The sequence below is a fragment of the Protomyctophum parallelum genome (genome assembly GCF_964188405.1).
Source record: "Protomyctophum parallelum genome assembly, chromosome: 21".
NCBI classification, from domain to species: domain Eukaryota; kingdom Metazoa; phylum Chordata; class Actinopteri; order Myctophiformes; family Myctophidae; genus Protomyctophum; species Protomyctophum parallelum.
The window spans coordinates 27,093,047-27,116,901 of NC_139713.1; the positions used below are offsets into that span (position 1 = coordinate 27,093,047).

A 23,855-nucleotide genomic window follows, 5' to 3' on the forward strand; every position below is an offset into this window, starting at 1 on the left:
CTTAACTGTTCCTCAGTTTAATGTGGACCCCTTGTAAACCCCTATGAGTGTCCTACTCAGGATTTGAACCGAGGTCTCCTACGTGATAACATTTCTACCATTCAGCCAAGAGACAAAAAAATTATAATACAACAATATTTGTCTTTACCACTGTTGTCATGTCCAACGCATATCTTCTTGAGTTGTCCCAGATCCACAGCTTCCACAATGAATTCATCGGTCACACCCTGCTCAAACTTATTCCTGTGGGTCTTTGAAGCCTTCATGCTTATTTTGCCTGTTGATATTGAGGTATTATCTAACCTGTGGCCTGGGCCGCCCCTCATGGGCGACAAAGTTCACAGGGAGGGAGGGGGACTTGTCTAGCCCGGTAAACCATCCTGGTCACGTGAATTCAAATAATGTGAATTCACGTGCCCAGGATGGTTTACCAGTTGTCTGCATGGGGGTAATTATTGTCAAGAATTGTTGCCAATTTAAGCATTTAGCAGATCCAGAGCGATTTACAGTAAGCAAGAACAACACATCAAATACATCAAGGATCATAAGCAAGCTAAGAGCCTAACATCCGTCTAACAGTCAAATATCTGTACAATGAAACTATACACTATGTCTGCATAAAATGCTATCTAATTTACATACGTTGCCTTTGCATATACACCATAAGGTCGTTAAGGCTAGTGCAAGTGGTAAGAATGCATCGGTGTCTGTTTTTGTTACCTGTATCATCCTTTGTACCATACAGGATCATGAACACGTTGGCGTCTGTACCACCATACTTCTTATCACCTGTTTTTATCCTTACTGTGTAGGTTGTGGACATGGCTGTCACAAGAGAACATTGAGGAAATTAAACTCACCCAACAGCAATCACAAAGTGAACTCGGGATTGCTCAATTATATTTCTTTGTCAAGGACCTGAACATTAGGCTATTTCATGCGTTGCCGTGACAAGAAACAGAAATTATATTACAAATAAAAGATTAATCTGATGCAGGAGGAAGGAAGCGCTCGTTTTGTGTTACGCCAAAAACAATTCCGTCTACCACAGCTTGTCAATTCATACGGCGCGCTCACTCGCCAGCCCGAGGGTTCACTAGGGCGTGGCTTGCGAGCCTCAAGGCTGTCGACGCGGCTGCCTTAAGTAATTTTACGAAAGTAAAAACAAGCGCTCCTCTTCCCCAACCCTATAATTTACAATACCAACATGACGCTTGTTTCTCACCTTTCTGCTCCAGACCCAGTGTAGCTTCAGAATCTTCATCATCCTCATCATCACCCTTCCTCATGAAGGCCTCATCCACAGGAACCAGCTCCCTGGCTATCTGTCCATCGTCCTCATCCACAGCCAACCAGCGTTTACAAGGGAAGTAGTATCTAGAATAGCATTGTCATATCTTTTTTAACTGTAATTTCTACTTGACCCTGGTTTGGTATGTGAAATGTAATGTCGCCTAATGTGTCTAATGAATAATGATAGTGTCATAATTTGTGGTATGGGGTCGAATATAATATGATATCTAAGGTGATTGATTGATTGATTTACTTACTGGATTGAGATGCAGTATATAATCCAAAACAAAATAGTGGGTACAACATTTAACGTACGTGGTGTCATCTTTGTTGTCTACTATCTCCACTCTGTCCAGGAACCAGCCAGCGTGGGCCCCGCTATTGTCATGACGGATCCTTAACTTCTGCAGAACCCCGAGTTCTACTGCCGTTACCTCAAATACGTCCTCCTGGACCAGGCACAGAGAGTGAAGACAAGTCGGGACTTGGGAGTCATATGGGTCCATGCTTCACTATGCAGTCCAAACTAACTGCAGCTCACCTTGCCTTTCTCAAACTTGTTGAGGTTGTTGGCCCTCCGGAGATGTCTCTCTCCTGTGTCACCCTTCTCCCCGTAGATGTTGATGTAAACATTGGCATCAGTCCCCGCCAGCCACATGGTCCCAGTGAACACATGAACCTCATACAAGATCACTGCAAGGCAACCAGTCATACAATTAAAATCACCAAAATATATAATAATGTGAATAACCGTAAAACTTAGAAAACTCTCTCCTCTGCAAGTTTCATAATGGGCACTGGGCATTGGCATACGCAGGCAGGGAGTGACATCCGGCAGGAACTCGTTAGGAAGGTTTTCAGCCAAATCTGTGAACTCCGTCTATACAGTGTCTTTAATGCAGTTTTCTCTTTAGTGGGTTGGTCAGGTCAATCAATTTGCACTAAGCATTGGCACGTGCATGCAGAGATTGGCCAAGTTCATATTTCACTTTGAAACAGGTTGAGAATCACCACTAGACCCGTAAAAATCTTCTCTTATGGGGGTCCCTGGCATATCTTTTCAAATGTGGGTCCGTGGGCTAATTATTGTCAATTTGGGGGTCCTTGACATGAGAAAGTTTGGGAACCAATGCGTTAACAAATAACATGTCACAATGCTCTCCTCACCTTCCAGGTCTTCAGAGTCCTCAGGCAGCAGCTCAACCCAGAGCTCCCCGTCCTCCTCATCCTTGGCCAGCCAGCGGCCACAGGGAAACGTCAACGAAATCACCACCTGCTGCAGCTGCTCAATGGTCTCGTACTCCTCCTCCTCCTTTTTCTTCTTCTTCTTGTCCTTTTTCTTGTCTTTCTTGGTGTCCTCCTTCTTCACCTGGACCTGCACCATGCCCATGGTCAGCCACTTCAAGTCCACCGTCTCCAGAAACCAGCCATCACCGATGCCACTTCCATCGTGGCCGATGCGCATCTTGTAAATTTTACCAACATCGAGGCCCTCAAGCTAGGAAGAGCACAGACGTTACATTAGTCATCCTATTTACTTCTCCAGACCACTAGACCAGTATTTCTCAACCTTTTTAATTTCAAGGACCCCCAGTTTGATGTGCATCAGGCCACAGATGTTTCAATGTTTCAATGTTTTTTTTTTTTTTTTTTTATGCAATAGACTAGAGAATCATTCTATTTGGGCTGTGGGGGCTGCTAATGTCTGATTTAACTTGGTTGGTTTCTCCCAATAAATCATGATATGTGTCATCAGTGACACTGATGACGAAGGCTGGATAGTCGAAACGTCTGTCCATTGATGATGTAAAGAATAAAACAGTGACGCAGTCTGACTGTCTTGGTCTGTGCGACCTTTTACCTTTATTACAATGATGATTTAAGCAGGAGCAGGAACGCACCTTAATTCAGAGCGAGGTGGGCACAAGAAAAGTTACCAAATGCATTGCTTAGACATAATGAGACAGACAGACCTTGAAAATCTCAGTGGTTCCACGCTCATAATTGTTGGAGCGGCTCTTGAGGTTGATGAGCTCCGTTTTACCATGTTCTCCATAGATCTGACAGTAGACGTTGGCATTGGTTCCAGCACAATGACGGTCCCCAGTGACCACTGTCGCTTCATAGTTTATCACTGGGAAAGAATCACAGAATGACAATGGTATCACGGTTTCGGTTCACGGGGTGTTGTGTTGCATAAACGCATTGAACACTGAGTTTAGGGATGCAACAGTTCATTAAAGTAATCAAAAATGTAATAAAACATAATAGATTTCAATAAAGTAATCAATGTTATGATGGAATAAAGAAGTTCAATTGACTGTATTTGGTCAATTTTTAAACCAGTTAGACGCCTGGGGGCGAGAAGCGTGCACTGGCCATATATGGAGCATATCTTGAGTGTACAGGGTGTGATGAGGTCAGATCAAGATATGGAATGTCGGAAACAGGTCAGCTACATATATGGAGATCTAAGGGTGGCAGCGGGGGCAGTGTATTGAATATATACAGGGCTTACCCCATGTACAGGGATTTTGAGTGATACACTGACTGACTGACGTTCGGAAATGCATGATTCCATAGTTAACTGTAATCTTTGCGGCAACCACAGTGGTTATCATGAGACTGTCCCAATATGATCATATATTGGCATTCCCATATATGGGCTTTAATATTGAACACAGTCAGGGATCTCCATATATGGGTATAACAGGGATTGTATTAGGGTATCAGCTGGGAATGCCCATGTATGGAACTTTTTCACATGATGTCACAATGACTTGGGGGCTTGCCTGGTGTGATCGACGGGGATTTGAGTTAGGTGACAAAAAGGTTTCATAGTTATCTGCGACCTCCGGTCACAAAAAATAGACATTTCTATTAAAAATGTCTAAATCATTAAAGAATACAAAACATTATCGATCTTACAAGCTCACAACACAATTTGAATTTCTTTCACTTCGAGAGATATAGGCCTACTGTATAAAAAATGAGAATGAATATGAAAAACATCCTTCTTGATTTTCAGTGAATCCATAAAAGTACTGTTATTTACATAATGGTATAATTATGGTCATTTACATTGCTCAACTTCCACGACTTCGCTGGGATAAATCTCGATCTCCACCTTCCCATCAGCCTCATCCTTACAGAGCCAGCGGTGGCTGGGGAACATGTACTTTTTCCCATGGACTGGCACTGTGATCTGCACGTTGTCCAGGAACCAACCTGCACTCAGACCCTCGTTGGTATGGCCAATAAGCATACGATGGATCTATGATCACAATTGAAGTGGATGTGGTACAATTAGCCATTAGGACGTGACATGTTTGTGTAAACAATCATCAAACAAATATCATATGGCTGCTCATAAACATCATATATCCATTATCTCCACCAGGCCAAAGGTATTGCATTCAACTCTGTCTGTCTGTCTGTCTGTCTGTCTGCCTGCCTGCCTGCCTGCCTGCCTGCCTGCCTGCCTGCCTGCCTGCCTGCCCGCCTGCCCAAAGACCTCAGTTCCCAAATACTTTTGCAGTTGGTCAATGACAACTATGTAATTTTCTTGAATTAATCATCATAGCTTATTTGTCTCTCCAGGCTATGTGATGCACATCCTACAGTATACCAGTAAGTCGCCCTGATCGAGCCTGATGGCGAGAAGTGACCTAAAGGGCAAGGTCGCGTGCACGCATCCGCCTGGGTGATGGCAGACTGCTGGCCGAGAAGTGACCTCAGCTCCATATATGGAGATCTAAGGGTGGAAGCGGGGGCAGTGTCTTGTTTGTACAGGCTTTGATGAGGGCCCAGGTAGGGCCGGGCCTTAATTTTCCGGCCTGTTGAGAACTCTAGCTTTCGCCGGCTGCCGGGCACGGCTGCACTAATAACTTTGGGGCGGGCCCGTCTAGAGTTTGAATGAACAGGCCAGCCTATCAGTCAAAAGGGAGATATCGAACAGGAAGGACAGGTGGGGAGGGATCAACATGTGGAATGTCAGAACAGGTCAGCTCCCTATGGAGATCTAAGGGTTTGAGGTTTTTAGGTCAGATGTAGAGTTGTTGGCCGGCTCCATATATGCAGATCTAGGTGATGATCCAGTCTTCTCCATGTATTGCTATCCAGGGTTTGATGAGGTCAATGTCGTGATCTTGCATATATGGAGACGGCCATATATGGTGGAGTAACGTGTCATGAGGCGTGACCATATGGAGGTGTGATGCCATGAGGCGTGACCATATATGGAGGCGTGACCGACCGACTGACGGGAAATGCAGGTTTTCGTAGTAAACTGCGACCTACAGTCGCAACAAGGCTATGGACCGAAATGGGACAATCATCGGCAATCTGTCCATTCAGCGTTTGAGATCTACACTATAACTAGCCAATTGATTGTATGGGAATCCCTCTGTTGTTTTGAGGTTGTATTTTCATTATTTGTCTTACGAAGAACAATATAGGGCTTACATGCAAGGAAATGTCCACCCCTGTGTTGTTTTCAAAAATTAACCTTGGCATATGAATTTGAGTTAAGGCTATATAACATTGTAGTGATGACAACATGCCACATTTCTTTGATTGCGTTCACTGTCCAAAGATGTGTCTCCATGGTTGCACCATAATAATGCAACGACAGTGCTTTATTGTATACCTTCCCCCCACTGCCTTTTCATGCAAGCACACAACCCCAAAAATATTGTCCCAGACGGAGAGAGAGATGAAGGGAAATAGGCCATATGCCTCCTGGCAGAAATGTGCACTCTAATTCAGCCCACCTTTCTAGCGTATTTATATTCTTAGATAGATAGATAGATAGATAGATACCTTGATACCTTTATTATCCCGCCCAGTTAAGTTCACAGCAGTTAAGCTTTACAGTATGAAAAGGTACTGTTGTGTACAGCAAAAACACAGCAAAAAAAATCAAGAAGCATCAATACAAAGCACATACTTGTCCAATGTCAACAGTCTCCGCTATAAAAGTGTCAGTCTGTCCGTCCTCATAGTAGTTTCCCAGGTCATTATGGGAGACCACTAGCATCATTCTGCTGGTGTCTCCCTTCTCTCCATACAGCTTGACGAACACCCTGGAGTCAGAGCTAGCCCCGGGGACATCGCCTGTCTTAATTGCAATCCAATAGTTGATATCTGAAGAGAAATGGAATTACATAATACATTTCATGAAATGAATATGGTAATTGAAAAGAAACCACACAATTTACAACTAATGTCATGATATGGATTTAATATTGATGGGATGTCCCGATCATGTTTTTTTTATCCCGATCCGATTCCGATCACTTGAAAATGACATGATCGGCCCCGATTTCCGATCACGTGATCGGATCGGGACAACCCTAATCATAAGTGTCAGGTAGAATCCTTGTAGGCCTACTGTATGGGTCCAAAATCATTACTTTTTAGGAAAGGGAAAAAATAACCTAACAACACTCCAATGGATATGTATTTAGTTTAAAAAATAAAATAAAAACTGTCATCCCTATTTTTGGCATGTCATTATAGGCAAATATCATAAACATCTTCCAAAATAGCAGAAATAATAGATCTACAAGCATGTAGAAAATGCGACACAATTGTGATCTTGTATCGCCAATTTCCGTTACTTTGTGCGACACTGTCATGCAACGTTGTAGAGCATTCGTTTATGAAAGCAAAAAGTTTAAAACATTTTTTTGAAAAAAGAAGACAGAAGCTTTCTGCCCGACAGAGATGATGAGACATCTATCTCTCTTTCCTTCCTTTTGAGCACTCTTTACTCACTAAAGAGGCGAAGCCCTGGACCAGCTGGAACTAACTCACGGACAATCTGACCATCATCTTCATTGCGGTCCAACCACCTGAGGAGACATGATAATAGGTCCATTCACTACATGAAACTACACTGTCAAATCCTGAGCGTTCATTTAGAGCACACCCTCAAGAGTCTTGAGGGTGTACGGATGTAACCAAATCGACCCTTATTGGACCATTTGGTTACATTTGTACACTCAGATTTATAAATTAACATTGTAGAACAGCCATTTTTAATGTTTACTGGATTAAAAAAAGAACGGTATGAAAATCTGATCCTTCTCTCCTTCTCTCCTCTTTTACCCCCGACATGGTCGAGGCAGGCGGTGTGCCTGACATTTCCACCAGTTTTTCATTGCCACTCTCGCAAAAGAATTGCTTGCTGCAGGTTGATACAATGTCGGGATCTACTCTGTATGAAAAGTGTCTGGAAACAACTTATTTTGCACAATAGGCTATAATAATAAGACTGCATTAAATTGAATTGTGAGATTGTATAGTCTACCCTATCCAGTGGTTCCCATACTTTTTAGCTTGTGACCCAAAAGACAAATGAGACGCGTTTGCCTGGGACCCAAACTAGTGAAAATAGCCAATTTACAAGCTCACAAAACATCACTTTCGCGCCACGTTGTGAGCTTGTCGGCTATTTTAAGCTATACTTCTTAAACATAGGCCTATCTGCTTTGAAATTCATGGAATTTCTTAGATGTTTCTTTGATTTCTTCATTAGCCTACTGAAAAGAAACCATTGCATTTGTTTTGAATTCATGAAATGTTTTGCTTTTTTGGGGAATGTTTTTGGAAATTGTTTTTAAAATAATTATTAAAAACAAAAATGTAGGAAACCAAAAATATAGGGACCCAAAAGAAATTGTCCGTGACCCAAAAATGGGTCCAGACCCAGTGTTTGGGAAAAAGTGGACTCTATATCTTATAGAAAATGTCAGAAAGGTACAACCTTCATTCAGTCCAACTTGAATGAAAAAAAAAAGGAATGTTATTGTCTGGTGACAAGCAGATGTAACCTGGCACCATGCAGCTCAGCGTGTGCTTTAGCATGCACCACTTATAGGACAGACAGACAGGCAGACAGACAGGCAGACAGACATGGAGCTGGCTGACCAGTGTATTTACTATTTAGTCCCTATTTGTAACCAGACTCTGCTCCATCAACTCCCAAACTAGTTAAGCACCGGCCACTGGAGAACAACCAAGGGTCAACACAACACTATGGAGCTGCTATAGTGAAATCCATCCTTATCCTTTAAGTGGATTTGCTATAGTCTATTCTTGTTTTTCAGCTTTAGCCAAAAAAGCCAAGCAAATCCAAGTTTATAAACACAGTAACACACAATACAGTTAACGTTTTTTATTTATTTATGTTAGTTCGTAAAAAATAGTATACAATAGGCCTACAGTATATGAGCAGGGGGGACTTTTACCTATTTTACACCCCAGCTAAATGACGGAGAGTTGGTAATCAAATGCCCTTACACTTGAGAGTGTAAAATGAAACCAAATGAACCCGGGTTTCATTTTACGCTCTCAAGAATTAAATGATACATATAGGTTGCAGAGTTAGTTCAGTCAGATATACTCGAGGGGTTTCATGCTGTGCTCAAGGGCGCATACATATACTCAAGGGGTTAATATGCTGCATTACTATGTGGGTGTATTCACTCAATTTCACTGTGTCCAAGACCCACATGTCATTCGCTGATGTGGCAGTCAGCTGACCAATTGGGCGGGGTACTTAAGCTCACTAGACTGCATGCTTCTTCCTGCCTTCCTTCTGCTCATGGTTCCTGGTTGTTGTTGTTATGTGATGTTGCTCCCAAGACCACCGGTGGGCTCTGTTATTTATGTTCCCCATGGCTGGGTGGTTGTTATTGTATATCTATCTCCCTGCTCTTAATGTTTAATGATGGGATTTAATTGTGGTGAGCATGGAGAAAAATGTAGCAGAGCTGAACGCCAAGATAAAATATTATATGCACACTTGTATTCTCATTCTATAATAAATATTGGTTAAATCTATTCGTGACTTATCTGACTGAAATTAATAATGGTTCTTCGTTAGCTCACTGTCTTATACCTTACTTATTTACTTATGTACAAAGCTTATGGTGTCTCTCTCAACCTGCGCCACAGGTACATGAGCCAAGTCCAGCTTCTTCTCAGCCCTGAGTCCATTCTCCTGTGACATGTGAATGCTGGACCCTAGATTCTGCCCTAAATCTCTGACCACTGCAATACATCAGAATGCTATGTGCAGTACTAAACATCCAAGGCTGAGTGAGAAGATGGCAGCCAGGAGAATGAGGCTGGTCGGTGCCATTGATACTGGGAGCAAAGTACTGGACAGCTAGTCAGATGTATGTGGAGGATGGAGATGACTGGAGGGCTCATCGTGAACTATAGTTTTGACGCTGGCAAGTTTACACAACTGATGAAGTCAAGTGAAGACGGCTCAAGGTAGGAACTTTGTTTTTTGCTTCTTTGCTAGTGCAGTGCTGCTTGCTTGTGTTGTATGCTGTGTGCATTTGTGATTCAAGCTGGTGTACTATCACTGTCATTTTGGGACCCAATTACTGGTTAGCAATGAAACATGTTCTGTAACTGTTTGTGGCTCTGGAATTGAATGCTGAGGCTGCGGATCTACAGTGTGTATGTTGTGTTGCATCTGCCGTTGAAGGTATGCGAGTTGTAACAGGCTGGCTGTGTGGCTCTTGATCACTTCAATAATCCGATGAGTGAATTTGCTATTTCTTTTTGATTCAAGCTAGTGGTTTTGGGCTTTGACATAACAGCCAACAATTCCAAATGTTAATTTTCAATTGAAGACTGATAAACAGTACGTTATGTGTGTTGTGTTGTGTTATGTTGTGTTTAGCCCCGTGAGTCAGAACCCAATGGTACGGTTTCTGACATTTGGATAACTTTACCCATAGGGTCCTGTCCCAGGACCCTATGGCTACATGGTACACAGACATAAATAACTTCAGAAACGTCTTTGCTGCGGTTACCTGATGCGGGTCCGATGGTCAAAAATAAGCATATAAGAGCTATAGGAGACAAAGGAAACGGCTGCGAATTTTCATTTGGCGCAGAAGCCGTTAAGTATTTTTAATCTGTGTTTGACCGTTTTGGAAGCTCTGAAATTCTCTCTTCCTTCCTTCCTTGACTTCCTTATTGACATCCCATTGTACCGCCTCGAGCACCGACAGTGGCTAGCTAGATCAGAGGCAGGAACGTAGGGACGGCAGCTAGCCACTAGCTAGCCGGTACAATGGGATGTCAATAAGGAAGTCAAGGAAGGATGGTGGTCCCTGGGTCAAAATAAGTTGAAAACCCCTGCACTAGAGTGTACATGATATTTGTGTAAAACAGTATTGGATTGTATGGCAGATTATGATAAGTGATGATCATTCATATTCTTCTTAAAACAACAAAACTAGTATACCAGTGATTGCCATTTTGCCTTCACACGTTATATGATCATTGATACGTAGCTTGCGGAGTTAGTTCAGTCAGATATACAGTACTCGAGGGGTTTCATGCTGTGCTCAAGAGTACATACTGTAGGCTATAGTGTATACTCAAGGGGTTAATATGCTGCATTACTCAGCTGACCAATTGTGCGGTGTATTTAAGCTCAATAAACTGCATGCTTCTTCCTGCCTACCTTCTGCTTATGGTTCCTGGTTGTTGTTATGTGCATGCTGTTTGCTCCCACCACCACCCCAGCACCACCGGTGGGCTCTGTTATTTATGTCCCCCATGGGGGGTTGTTATTGTATATCTATCTCCCTGCTCTTAATGTTTAACGATGGTGTTTAATTGTGCCGAGCAGGGAGAAAAATGTAGCAAAGCCGAACGCCAAGATAAAATATTAAACAGTATGCACACTTGTATTCTCATGGGTTATCTGACTGAAATGAAATATTGCCTTTCCTGTCGCAAGGGAACTCAGTGGCTGCAGATTCTGGTTGGCCCTCTTCCCTGACCAGTACCTTGTCCAGGTACCAGCCACAGCCTCCACCGCGGCCATCATGGCCCACGCGAACCCTGTGCACCTGGCCCAGAGTCACCGACTCAATCAGGAATTCATCGTGCTACAAAAAAACATGAAGTCATATTAAGTTCAGACACGGGTTCCAATTTCAACCTGGCATCCCTATACTTCGGTAAAGTCATCAAAGGTCAACCTTTTCAGGCATTAAAACGTAATAATAAAACGTAATAATAATCACAAATGTTCAGAAATTGTAAATAAATTAAATAAATTAAATATCACAATTCTTTCTAAATGTTTTAAATATGTAAAAACAAAATCAAAAGGTTAACAAAATATTAAACATTAAAACAAAAGTTCAATAATAAATATAGTAGATTTACAAGATTTTTGCTATTCGTCATGCGACAAAACGTATACGCTGAAAGTGGTTAACATATAGAACAATTCCAAAAACAAGTATTATTCCTAATATTCATCTTTAAAGTTATCAAAAATAATTGTACTGTGAATCAGGTACTCACGTTGCCCTTTTCAAACTTGTTGGCGTTGTTTTTGCTCATGAACATTAGGCGGTCCCCTGTGTCACCCAAGTCGCCAATGACATTGAGGAAGACACAGGCATCGGTGCCACTCCCACTGATGGTGCCGGTGCAGATGGTGACACGATACTTTATCACTGAGACGGACGGAAGCAGAGGCGAACTCTTAGAACATTCTATACGGACAAGACACGGACAAGACAGCCGTCTCAATAGTGTGACTGAGGCCTTAGGTGTGAGTGAGGCCTTGGCACACAAACAACGCTGACTGCCAATGTGCATGCGTGTGTGTGTGCGTGCGTGTACGTTTGTATGCGTGATCCATTACAATAGGTGACAGTGCCTGCATTATTTTGTCTCACAAGGCAGAGGCTCGGGGACGAGGGCACCGGTGGCTGGCAGCTCTCGGTTGATCTCGTTATCGTCCTCGTTGACGTCGAGCCAGCGTCCACACTGGAAGTTGTACTTCTCCCTCGTCAGGGTCTTCATCAGAGTGGCCTGAGGAAGAGGAAGATTTTATTGTGTTGTACACATAGGTCCACAGGCCTCGTATCAGCCCTGTGGCCATCTTGCCTCCTCCTGGCACCTTTCTTTTTATAGTTTGAGTATAGGCCCACTGTACTTTGGCAGAAATATAGGGCTGAAGTGGTTAATGTACAGTATGTTTTATATTAATCAAAATCTACAAAACTAAAGTTTTCAAATATTTGTAGTGGAGTAAAAGTAAAAGTATTGAAAATCGAAATACTCCTGAAAAGTAAAAACTAAAAAATACCTCAAATGTGTACTTTAGTACAGTAATTGAGTAAATGTATTTAGTTATTTTACAAGACTGATCATCACCACTATACCCACCAACGATAATAAAGCTATGTATTTGAACAAAATATATCACTTAACACATTTTAAAGCCTAATATTGACAGATGAAACAAAGCACTGAATGGATCTCACCCTTGCTAAATGCCAGCCAGCAAATGGACTCCTCTTCTCGTGCCAGATTCTTATTTTGGTCAGTTTTCCTATGTCTGGCATTTCAATCTATTGAGAATAACAGAACGAAAATAAATATATTGTGAAACGGATTTCTGATAATATAGGAGATAGATTGCACATAGATGCACTATATGGTTTTAAGTGTGGAACATGCAGTTCGTTCTCACCATGAATTGGTCCAACTGGCCCTGTTCAAAACTGTCCGATTTGCTGTCCAGTTTGATCTCGTCAGACTTCATGCCCAGCTCCCCGTAGATCTGAAGAAACACCACGGCATCGGTTCCTGCCCCCTTCTCGTCTGTTGTCCAGATCCACAGAGACCATGGGTACTCTGGGGCAAAGGAGGAGGTACCGTGCATTCAGAAATAATCAGTGGCGTGCACAGACATTTAGAGGGGCAGGTGCAAGTATTGGCATAAAATGTACTTAATATACCAAAAGTGAAAGTAGTCATTATGTAGAAAGTCTTCTCAAATATAAAATGCATGTAAATCTTTTGAAAATAGCAGACCTACAAGCTCACAATGGGAGCACATATACATATTTGTAGTAGCGTAAAAGTACAATACTGTATTTGCCTCTGGTGGTAAAAGTACTGAAAATTATGTCAATATGTCAAAATGTACTTAAGTACAGTACTTCAGTAAATGTACTTAGTTACTTAACACCACTGCCGTAAAGCCACTGCCTACAGTAGCCTACCTGGCTACCTACACCCGAGTATAGGTAGGCATGGCAGGATTTAGAAGACCCAAGATCGATAACATAGAAGACCTCTTGCTCACTGTCTTCTTTATTTATTTAGCATAGAGCAGGGATTCTCAACCATTTTAATTGATGACTTTCATCTCTGCGATCCCAAACTACACAGTAAAATCCTCAGCGTTAACTGCAGTGTTAACTTAACTCAGTTACAGTACAGACCCAAAGGGTCCAGTTGGACTCCTTGGCCTTCCCAGACCCACCCAATGTTGAGTATCACTGCCTTTAGGCTGTATGGTCAAATTGAGTTGTGAGTAAAAGTGCGTGATTGACTTGAACTGCTTGTGCAAAGGAGAATGAGTTGATCACTCACGCTTGATTTTCCTCTGTCTGAGAGAAACCATCTCATAGAGCTCCCTCTCAATGAGTCCATCACCCTCGTCCTCGTCCAGCCACTTTCCACACGGAAACGTCTGCTCAAGGCCCGTGAACGGACAGTAGACAGTCACCTGGCGTGATGGGAACATTGGGAACAATGACACGTTCAATCTTGGTATCTTCTACGGTATAGGTTCTGCTCGGAGTCGTGATATTCAATCATTATAAAATGATCACAGCTCAGCATTTTGTTTCCAGTCCATGGTTAATTATTGATTTGGCATTTCAGAAGCAGATTGGGTGAGCTACCTGCATGATCATGAGGTTAGGTTGGTCATATGTACAGTGGCATAACCATGTGTTTGTGTACAGTCAAATCCAAATGCTCAGAGGCCTAGAGTAGACGTTGATAGCTGAATTATTCTAAAATGAGGAAACTTCTGTGTCCATTTCCCTTAGTGAGTTGAACAATTGGTATGCAGAGGCTGGCTCAATGGTGCAAAGATCTAAAGCAGCAAGCAGGACCCAGCTTGACTGTGTATGGTCAATGAGAGCGACAAAACTGCCTCATCAATTGTGTCAGCAACAACCTGATAGCACTCAGGGTGCTACAATGATAACAACCAATTGCCAGAGTAGGACTTTACAGTTACGTGGCTGTTAGCATAGTTTGGATGCATGATACAATTTAGGCATTTAGCAGACGCTCTTAATCCAGAGCGACTTACATTTAAGCAAGAACAAAAGCATGGGAATACATCACATAAAAGCATTTATCATGAAACATGCGTAAGCTAAGAAAGTAACAGTGGAATATCTATATAATGAAACTATACATACACTATACATATAAACTATACATATTTACTACTATGCTATACATTATGTACTATGGCGTGCTATGACTATATACAATACAATTATAGTGCTGTCTACATAACATGCTATAAGTCTGTGTCAAATGCTATCTAAGCCAACAGAAATGCTATCTAAGGGGTTAGGGTAAGTGCTATGGGCCATGGGGAGGAAAGGAGCTGCTGATATCATCAACCTTCTTCTCGAAGTAGTTGACAAAAACATCAGCAGTGAGGGATGAAGGTTGAGTGGGGTGAGGGGGTTTAAGGAGGGAGGTGAAAGTGGAGAAGAGCTTCCTTGGGTTAGAAGTACAGGATTGGATTTTGGTGTGGTAGAAAGAGGTTTTAGCAGTGGTTAGTGAGTGGGCAAAGGCAGAGAGGAGTGAGTGAAAGTGTGAAAGGTCATCTGGTAGCTTCGTCTTGTGCCACTTTCTTTCGGCTGCCCTTAGAGGTGTTCGTTCAGATCTGAGAGTTTCAGATAGCCAGGGAGCCGGTGGACATGAGCGAGCTGGCCTGGATGAGAGCGGGCAGTGTTGGTCGAATGCAGATGAGATAGAGGAGAGGAAGGATGAGGTTGCAGTGTCAGGTGAGAGGGAGAGGAATGACTCCAGGGAGGGTAGAGAGGAGAGAATAGAGGATGAGAGGGAGGAGGGGTTTAGGGATTTGAGATTGCGTCGGGAGGTGACGTTCGGGGGGTTAGTAGGTTTAGGCGGGAGGGTGGAGAGAGAGAGGGAGAAGGTTATGAAGTGGTGGTCAGACCTAATTAAGGGGGTAACAGAGACGATGATGATGGCATGCATCCCAGAAATTAGACTAGTTATACTGTATACTGTAGTAATATCATATTATATTGGTTAACCTATAAAGCCTAATACATACTTTATTTTTTTGTTATCAAATGTTTTTTATTTTAGACAAAAAATCACAATAGAACATGTTAACATCATGAATGAAATAAAGAAAACAAAACACATAAAAATAACACATAACAGCAAAAGAAAGGAACACAGAAACAAACAACAAACAAACAATCCCACCCACCCCTCCCCCCGGGACCAAAGATGTCACAAATTGTCAGGACTCCTACCACTGTGCAATAGGGGAAAATAAATAAATAATGACTAAATCATGTTCTTAACCATATCTGCAATATCAGACCAAATATCAATGTTTTCTTCTTTCGCTCCGTGCAATCTTGCTGTAGACAATTCCATATAGATGATATCTTGAAAGGTCAAAGCCCATTGGCGAAACGTCAACGTATGAGGTGGTTTCCAGTGCGAAGCAACCATCTTCTTTGCGGCCGTTACGCCAGCAAAGAAGACACGAATACGGGTATTATTTAATGGCAATTGGGATACATCGTTTAATAAGAATAGAGATGGGGAGGGTGTCATGTTAATTTGTAGAATAATTGAAAGATTAGCAGCAACCAAATTCCAAAATGTGAGGACACTCGGACACTCCCACACCATATGAAAGAATGTACCTATGGTGTTCGGAGTGCAGAAAGTGCAGTTGTGATTATTTAAAATCCGCATAGCACACAATCTACGGGGGGTCAAGTACGTCCGATGAACAAAATTTAGATGAATTTGTTGATGATCAGGATTCCTAGAAGACAGCACAACATTAGACCACACTGTATCCCAGCTCCAATCTGGATCTAGATTTGGTATGTCATTCCTCCATACAGTATCGACAAGCAAGGTCCCATAACTAGATTCTAATAAATAATCATACAATATGGAAACAAAACCTCTTGATCTAACATCACAGATAAGTCTATGCAAAGGGTGCATTGCAAGGGGGGTCTGCCATGGAACTCCATAAGTCCTCATGGCAGTTATAAATAAAAAAAGAAAGAGTTACCAGGCAAGTTAAAAATATCGCATAAATTCTGGAAAGAACGTAAACCATTGACATCAAATAAATCATCATAAATAAAAGTATGAATCCCCTTGGAACTCCATCTGGGAAAACGAATAGGACGATTATCTAAAAGCAAACCCTAATACATACTTTATAACTCGTGTCGCTTGACAAAAAAACTGTAGATCTTCTATTTTCGGCAAGCACCATGCTTAAAGTGATATGTTTTGGTTTAAACAAAACTCTTAAAAGGTTAAATCACTAGTAATCATTGCTATAGAGTGTTTGTTCAATAACAGGGGTCTTCCCGTCTTTCCAACTCTTTATCAGCTTAATGTTTTATAGTGTTCCAGTTCCAAATTTGCCCGCTTATTTCTTTGTGTCACCACTTGTTTTTGAATTAAACGTGTTTAATCTGTATCCTGACTGAGTTCTCTATCCTGATTGGATAAAATTGGTATCCCGACCTGAAAATTTCAAAAGCTGGAGAGACATGGACTCTACTATCTACTGAACAAACACACTATACAGCAATGAGTACTATCAAAATATAGGGCTTTTTAACACTTACTTTAACCAAAGAAAATTACTTACCCTACCTTTAATTTATAATAACATTTAATAATGACAATTCAATAATTCATGTTTACGAGTAGAAAGTAAGCATGTGAGATACACAGTACCTTTTCACAGTACCACCCGGCGCCAATGGCGGCGTTATCGTGTCCAATGGTCACCCTGCTGAGAGGACTTATGAGCTCACAGATCTCCACGTTGAAGATGTCAATGAGGTCGCGCTCAAACAATCCGCCCTCCAGGAAGATCTTGCCGCTGTTCTTCTGGCCCTTTGCGCCATGCATTACCAAGTGGATTTTGGAGTTGGTGCCTGCACCTCTCACGTTGCCTGTCATCACCTGGACATTGTAAACGATCCCTAGTATGGAAATACAAATATACGGTCTGCCGTTCATCAATGTAACGGTGAATTACTGGTTTATTGAATTATTACTTATTGCGCGCGTTTCGTTGCTGTCAGAAGGGAACCTTGTACTGTATGTTCAAAACTAGCGATGCAGTATCAGCCACTAATCGGTATCGGCCGATATTGCTGTTATCTGTCAATATTGGTATCGGCAAATAAAAATGACATTAAACGATGGCAGTAGCCGATGTTTATCTGTTGTTGATAAGCATACATTTAGCATTGGCTATGTTGGTTATCTGTAGTCTACCAAGCTGAAGATTCTGAACATGTATTTCTTATTCATATTGAATATGTATTTGTTTCTCTAGCACAGTGGTTCCCAAACTGTGGTGCGTGCACCCCTTGTGGAAAAGTCAAATGGTGGTGCTATGGTTTTATTTTAAATATATTAACACATTATGCCAATATATGGCAAGTATATGCAGAATATAGCATAATTATGCTGCATATATATGCCATATTCAGGTTCATATATATATGTGGATAAATAGGAAATATATGTCTCTATATATATATATATATATATATATATATATATATATATATATATATATCTCTATAGCTTATGCAATTTATATTTGTGGGAAATATGTGCTCTAGAACAAAAGGGGAAAATAAAAGCATCACAAACTATATAAACATAAGTCGTTATTGGTTTCTGTTTGACTGTAGGCCTACTGATTACATTTCTGCCAATAAAGTAATCAATCAATCAGTATCAGCTATCGGCTAAATTGTTATTTTAAACATCGATATCGGTATCGGCCAAGAATTTCCATATCGGTTACTTTTCAGGTAATGAAAATAAAAACCTGTGTTCCGATATAGCTATACTTTTGTCACAAGATCTTGTTGACTGGCAGAATTGTTTCAGTCTGCGTCCCTTCCCTACCAAGGTCTCCAAGACCTTAACTCCTGGGCAGAGAACCGGAAGTTAGTAATGGTTAGCAATGGCTATATGTAGAGTTAACCACAATGTTTTTTAGCATTGGGAGGTAAAGGGGAGACACTTGATTGTGAAGGGACGACAGAATTGCTGCGTAATTGTCGAGCGTAATGGCTGCGTGCGATATTGAACAGTCAAAACTATATTTGTATCAATACACCTGTATCAACAGAATAATTATGTCATAGGTATATATGGGGGCCTCAAATTTGGTCTTGAAACGGGCCTCCAGATTCCTAATGCCGCCCCCCTGACTCATACACAACACTGTAGGTCACATATAGCGACAATATTTTATTACTCCACCAAATCTGTATATATCCTTCTAGTATAGTGAGTTATTCTTACCCATGGGTGTTCCTGACCCCACCAGTACATCTCTCTGTATTTTCCCATCACCTTCATCCATCGCAAACCAGCGGTTAACTGGGAACTCATAGATCTCCTTATTCCCCATGTCATCAATTAGCACCTGGAGACAGACACAGACCAGTGATCCTCAAACGTTTTCATTTCAAGGACCCCCAGTTTCAAATGCATTCCATTGAGTCACAATCCTTATATGTCTGGGACTCCATGGCTCCCTGCCTCTTGGCACAGCAACATTCAAAGCATTATCTCAGGGTGCTACAAATGTCTATCTACGTCGTGTAAGTATAGATAGAAATCAAACTAATGTTGACTAATCATTACAAGTGGCTCTTATTTCGAAGAGGAAGTCAGTTTCGGTTGTAGCCAAGCTGTCATTACAAATGCTGGCAAGCGCTATTGTCTAATCTAATGAAGTAGTAAACAAGAACGCACATGCATTAAACACAAGCTTTTAGCCAAAGTTCATGTATTTATTTTAAAATGAAAAACATGCATCTGTGACTAAAACAATGTACACACAAGTACGTTCAACATGGAACCTCCGTGGCAGTAGTTCATGTATCCAAATATCTACCTGTTTCCGGTGCATGGTGAGCCTTTGTGACCAGTGCCATATTTAGTAAGAGAAAGAAGTGGCTAGGTCTATGAAAACAAGCCCAAATGTTTTACCACTTTAGTAATAATAATAATACATTTTATTCATAAGGCGCCTCTCAGGGCACTCAAGGTCGCCGTACAGATTAAAAGCAGTACAAGAACACAGTTAAAAGCAGGAAAAAATAAAACTAGGGCACAGCTTGCAGCAGAAGACACAGAGTTGAGTTATTGGGTTGCGGTCCATGAATACAAACATGGTCCAATTTGGGCCAGTATGGAAACTCTAACTGATCCTGGGATCTCTCTAGTCAGTCTAGTGGCCAACTGGCCATGTTGTGCTCCTCACTGCCAAATGGTAATTCCATACGCTCTAGCAATCCAGTAATAAATAGCTCTCTCAGAATCTGGCGCCAATTCAGAAAACACTTTGATTTTAATAATACGTGTGGCCATATGCCCTTGACCAACAATCATCTTTTTCCTCCCTCGCGAGAGGACTCAGCTTTTAAAACATGGCACGTCAATGGCTTGATTTTCTTTAGCGACTTATTCATAGATGGCACATTTGCATCCTTTAAAAACCTCCAAGATGACCATGAGCTACCAAATTCTCACTTTTTCAGATACCTCCAAGTTCGAAGTTTTGCTAAGGAACACTTTCCATTTCCAGCTATGCCAGATAAGAGTATAGTAGACACCATACTAGACTGGGACCCATACACCAAAGGTAGCATATCTAATATATATAAGGCTTTACAGGAGATTGGCCCTCCTCTCTTGGATAAAACAAAATCAGCCTGGGAACAGGACCTGAATTTAGAGCTGGAGGAAGAGACGTGGGAACTCTCTTTGAGGCGTATTCATACTACCTCTTTATGTCTTAGACATTGCCTAATTCAATTCAAAATAGTACATCGTTTGCATTTCTCGAGAGAAAAACTATCTAAAATGTATCCTGACATTGACTCTACTTGTATAAGATGTCATCTGGAGCCAGCCTCTATTGGACATATGTTCTGGGGATGCACTTCCTTGAACCCATTCTGGAATAGTATTTTTGATGCTTTCTCAACCATCTGTCATATGCCAATTGCGCCCAACCCGATAACTGCTATATTTGGAGTTCCCAACGACGATGAACCAATTACCTCTCCCCAAGCCAATTTCATAGCTTTTGCTTCACTCATAGCGAGGAGACTTATTATCCGCAATTGGAAATCTGATAAACCTCCAACATTTACAAGTTGGGTCAAGGATGTTCTATCCTTTATACCATTGGAGAAGCTCAGATACAACAGGTTCAAATCTCGCCAGAAATTTGTAAAGGCTTGGTCCCCTTTCCTTGAATTCACCCTTTCACTGTCTTCCGACTCACTGTCTTTTGATGATGTGTCCTAAGTGTTTTTCCTACATGTAATTTGGTTCACTGTGTAGCCCCTTAATCTAGTAAAAGGCTAATTTTATTTTATTGTATTTATTTATTTCATTTATTAAATTTATATCCTTTACTACCTGTTTATTTTATTTTATTGTTTTTTGTTGTTGTTGTTCTTGTTGTCTTGTTTTGTGATGGAACCGGGGAGGGTGGGGTATATGTGGGGTTGTTTGTCTACAAAAATTGAAAATCTTATAAATAAAGTTATGAAAAAAAAAGAAGACACAGAGTTCACACAGAGTCATAGGCCTGCTTAAACAGGTGGGTTTTGAGGTGAGTTTGAAATATGGTGATAGAGTCCATGTTTCTGAAGTGATTCTTTTTACAATTTAAGGTGCACTGCCTGCAAAAATGTGCTGTTATTTAAATTGAAGTTCACTTAGCTTACTTATATTATTCCATTAGTGCTTGTACATGGAACTGTTAATTTGGCTACCAGGCCAATTCTTATAAACACAGTTGGATGGGGGGGGGTCTGTTTGGGGGGCCAGATTGTGCGCTCTGCGATCACTAGGGTTCTAAACTGGTGTTGACTAGCTGTGTGTGTTTGGAGACTGGAAAGAAGGCAGTCCATATTTCTTGTTGCACATGGTGACCCTAGGCCGGGTCATAACATGCAGTAAGTAGTACCTTATCCAGACACCAGCCAGCTGATGAGCCTTTATTGTCGTGGCCAACGGTTATTTTCCGGAGACTCCCAAGATTTGGTGCTTCTATCGTAAACTTGTCCTCCGTTGCGCGTTCAAAGTTGTCCTTGTCACTGTCCAGTCGTCTCTCTCCTTTAATGTGCAATGAACACTATTTTCATGTTATGAGTCAAAGGCATTGCTATAAAAGTGATGCTAGCTATTTGTACAATCCAAACACTAAAAACGCTTAGTAATTTATTTTTATGTTGCTTATGTACAAATAACTCACAACTGGTCATGAGCTTGTACTGTAGATATGCTATCGGGGAGTGATGTCATCGTACAACAAATCAGTCTTTAAACACTAAATATTAATATGAAGAATGATAGCCTAGACCTGCCTTCTATCCATTCAGGCACTGACATTTATTTATCAAAGCAGGCAACATGAACAAGACGGACGAGTTTAGGCTACAAAGTCTTTCTCTGCGCAGCTTTGTAGCCGAAACGTGTCCGTCTTGGTCATGTTGGGCCCGCTTTAATAAATAAATAAAGTCCCTGAATGGACAGAACGTGAGTGCTGGGCACTGCTGGCTCACGCTGGAACATTCTTACAGGTTTATTCTCTTTTGGAACCATCTGCACCTGGCAGCTGGTTTATTCACTTTTTGAACCATCTGCACCTGGCAGCTTGCTCTTGTGATTGGAGTTTATTGTGCTGGTGTTCATTAGTTTTAAACACCACTAATTCACCTGAGTCTCCATTCTCTCCAAAGATGTTCAGGTAAACATTAGCATCTGTACCGCTGCCCTTCTGGTCGGAAGTGAAGACACTCACTATATATTTATTATCTGCAAAAAGACAAAACACAGCAATCACAAACATGGCATGAGGTTAAGACAAGGCCAGCTGGCCACCGAAGTGTAATGCAAGACTGGCATGCAAATAAGCAGTGGTGTAAAATAACCAAGTGCATTTTACTGATGTACTGTTCTTCAGTAAATCTTTGAGGTATTATTTACTTTACTTGACTATTTCCATTGTCTGATTGCAACCGAAGGTCGCCGTTAACTATGGAATTGTGCATTTCCCATCAGTCAGTCAGTCAGTCAGTCAGTCAGTGTATCACTCAAAATCCCCATACATGGGGAAGCCCCCTCACGTGACATCACGTGACATCATCGGGGATGATAGTAAATCAGGGATCATAGGCGATTTGCTGTCGCAATTAAGCCCATATATGGAGATCCCTGATGCGTCTTACTGGTAGGCTACTTTATACTTCTAATCCACTACTATCTCAAGAACTATTGTACTTTTCACTCAACTACAATTTTGTGACAGCTTTAGTTAGCTACTACTAGCTACTATTTACTTAATAATTAACAATACAAAACCTAATTAACTGATGCGTGATGATATGTCATTATACCCAGCAGGACATAAAGTACTGAAATTAAACCTAGACCTAGCTCTGGTCCATAGGTTAGAAGGAATTCTCCTTCGAAAGTATGAGACTTTCGAACCTTTGCGCACCTTCCAAAGGGTGCGCAGTCTGCAGTCTCCTTCTAAGGAGAACTCCTTCTAATGCTATGGACCAGAGCTACCCCTAGACATGATGCTACAGTAGTACGTCATGATGTTCAAGTACACACGCTGGTCATGATGTGTAAAGTATGTTGCCTTAGCCCCAAACCAACCCTTGATCCTGAGTGCCAAGCAGGGAGGCATCATGTTCCATTTTTCTAGTCTTTGGTATGACTCGACCGGGGAGTGAACCCCATGCAACCTCCCTGTCTAGGGTGGACACACTAACCGCCTCATTAGCAGACGATGCTTTCTGAAGTCATTAGAGAGACCTCTGTATTTCAGTTTAAATATTCATCACTTGTGTTTGTGTGTGTGTGTGTGTGTGTGTGTGTGTGTGTGTGTGTGTGTGTGTGTGTGTGTGTGTGTGTGTGTGTGTGTGTGTGTGTGTGTGTGTGTGTGTGTGTGTGTGTGTGTGTGTGTGTGTGTGTGTGTGTGTGTGTGTGTGTGTGTGTGTGTGTGTGTGTGTGTGTGTGTGTGTGTGTGTGTGTGTGTGTGTGTGTGTGTGTGTGTGTGTGTGCGTGCGTGCGTGCGTGCGTGCGTGCGTGCGTGCGCGCGCGCGTGCGTGCGTGTGCGTGCATGCATGGGGGGCTTTTATGACTTGGCTCATGTAGCTTTGTTCAATCTATTTGCCTCTAGCTGTTACTATGATAACCACTTCACTGTCACGTCCTGGTTTGCACCCACAATCATCGATCGTGCCAAATATTGCAGTATATAACACATTACAAAACCTGACACTGCATTTATTTACTTTTTTATTTTATGTGTGCTAAAATAATTACTTTGAGAGCTCAGATCTGTATCACTGAGCAATGTAACTAAATGATGAGGAGACACA

General features: G+C 41.6%; 1 protein-coding gene across 1 annotated transcript in view; it reads right to left on the reverse strand.

Annotated features, from left to right (window-relative positions):
- Positions 1-23,855, reverse strand: part of loxhd1a (lipoxygenase homology PLAT domains 1a) — a gene marked incomplete at both ends in the record, with an annotated part of 54,519 nt that overhangs the window by 19,602 nt on the left and 11,062 nt on the right. The window contains 20 exons of the mRNA XM_083793435.1: positions 149-277; positions 721-825; positions 1,226-1,377; positions 1,609-1,742; positions 1,835-1,986; positions 2,461-2,791; positions 3,267-3,427; positions 4,375-4,567; positions 6,242-6,438; positions 7,072-7,148; positions 11,038-11,219; positions 11,644-11,798; positions 12,024-12,159; positions 12,615-12,701; positions 12,824-12,987; positions 13,732-13,867; positions 17,146-17,396; positions 18,742-18,865; positions 21,428-21,576; positions 22,180-22,278. Of these exons, the coding sequence (XP_083649561.1) occupies positions 149-277; positions 721-825; positions 1,226-1,377; positions 1,609-1,742; positions 1,835-1,986; positions 2,461-2,791; positions 3,267-3,427; positions 4,375-4,567; positions 6,242-6,438; positions 7,072-7,148; positions 11,038-11,219; positions 11,644-11,798; positions 12,024-12,159; positions 12,615-12,701; positions 12,824-12,987; positions 13,732-13,867; positions 17,146-17,396; positions 18,742-18,865; positions 21,428-21,576; positions 22,180-22,278 (3,114 nt within the window). The remainder of the gene's footprint in view (positions 1-148; positions 278-720; positions 826-1,225; positions 1,378-1,608; positions 1,743-1,834; positions 1,987-2,460; positions 2,792-3,266; positions 3,428-4,374; positions 4,568-6,241; positions 6,439-7,071; positions 7,149-11,037; positions 11,220-11,643; positions 11,799-12,023; positions 12,160-12,614; positions 12,702-12,823; positions 12,988-13,731; positions 13,868-17,145; positions 17,397-18,741; positions 18,866-21,427; positions 21,577-22,179; positions 22,279-23,855) is intronic.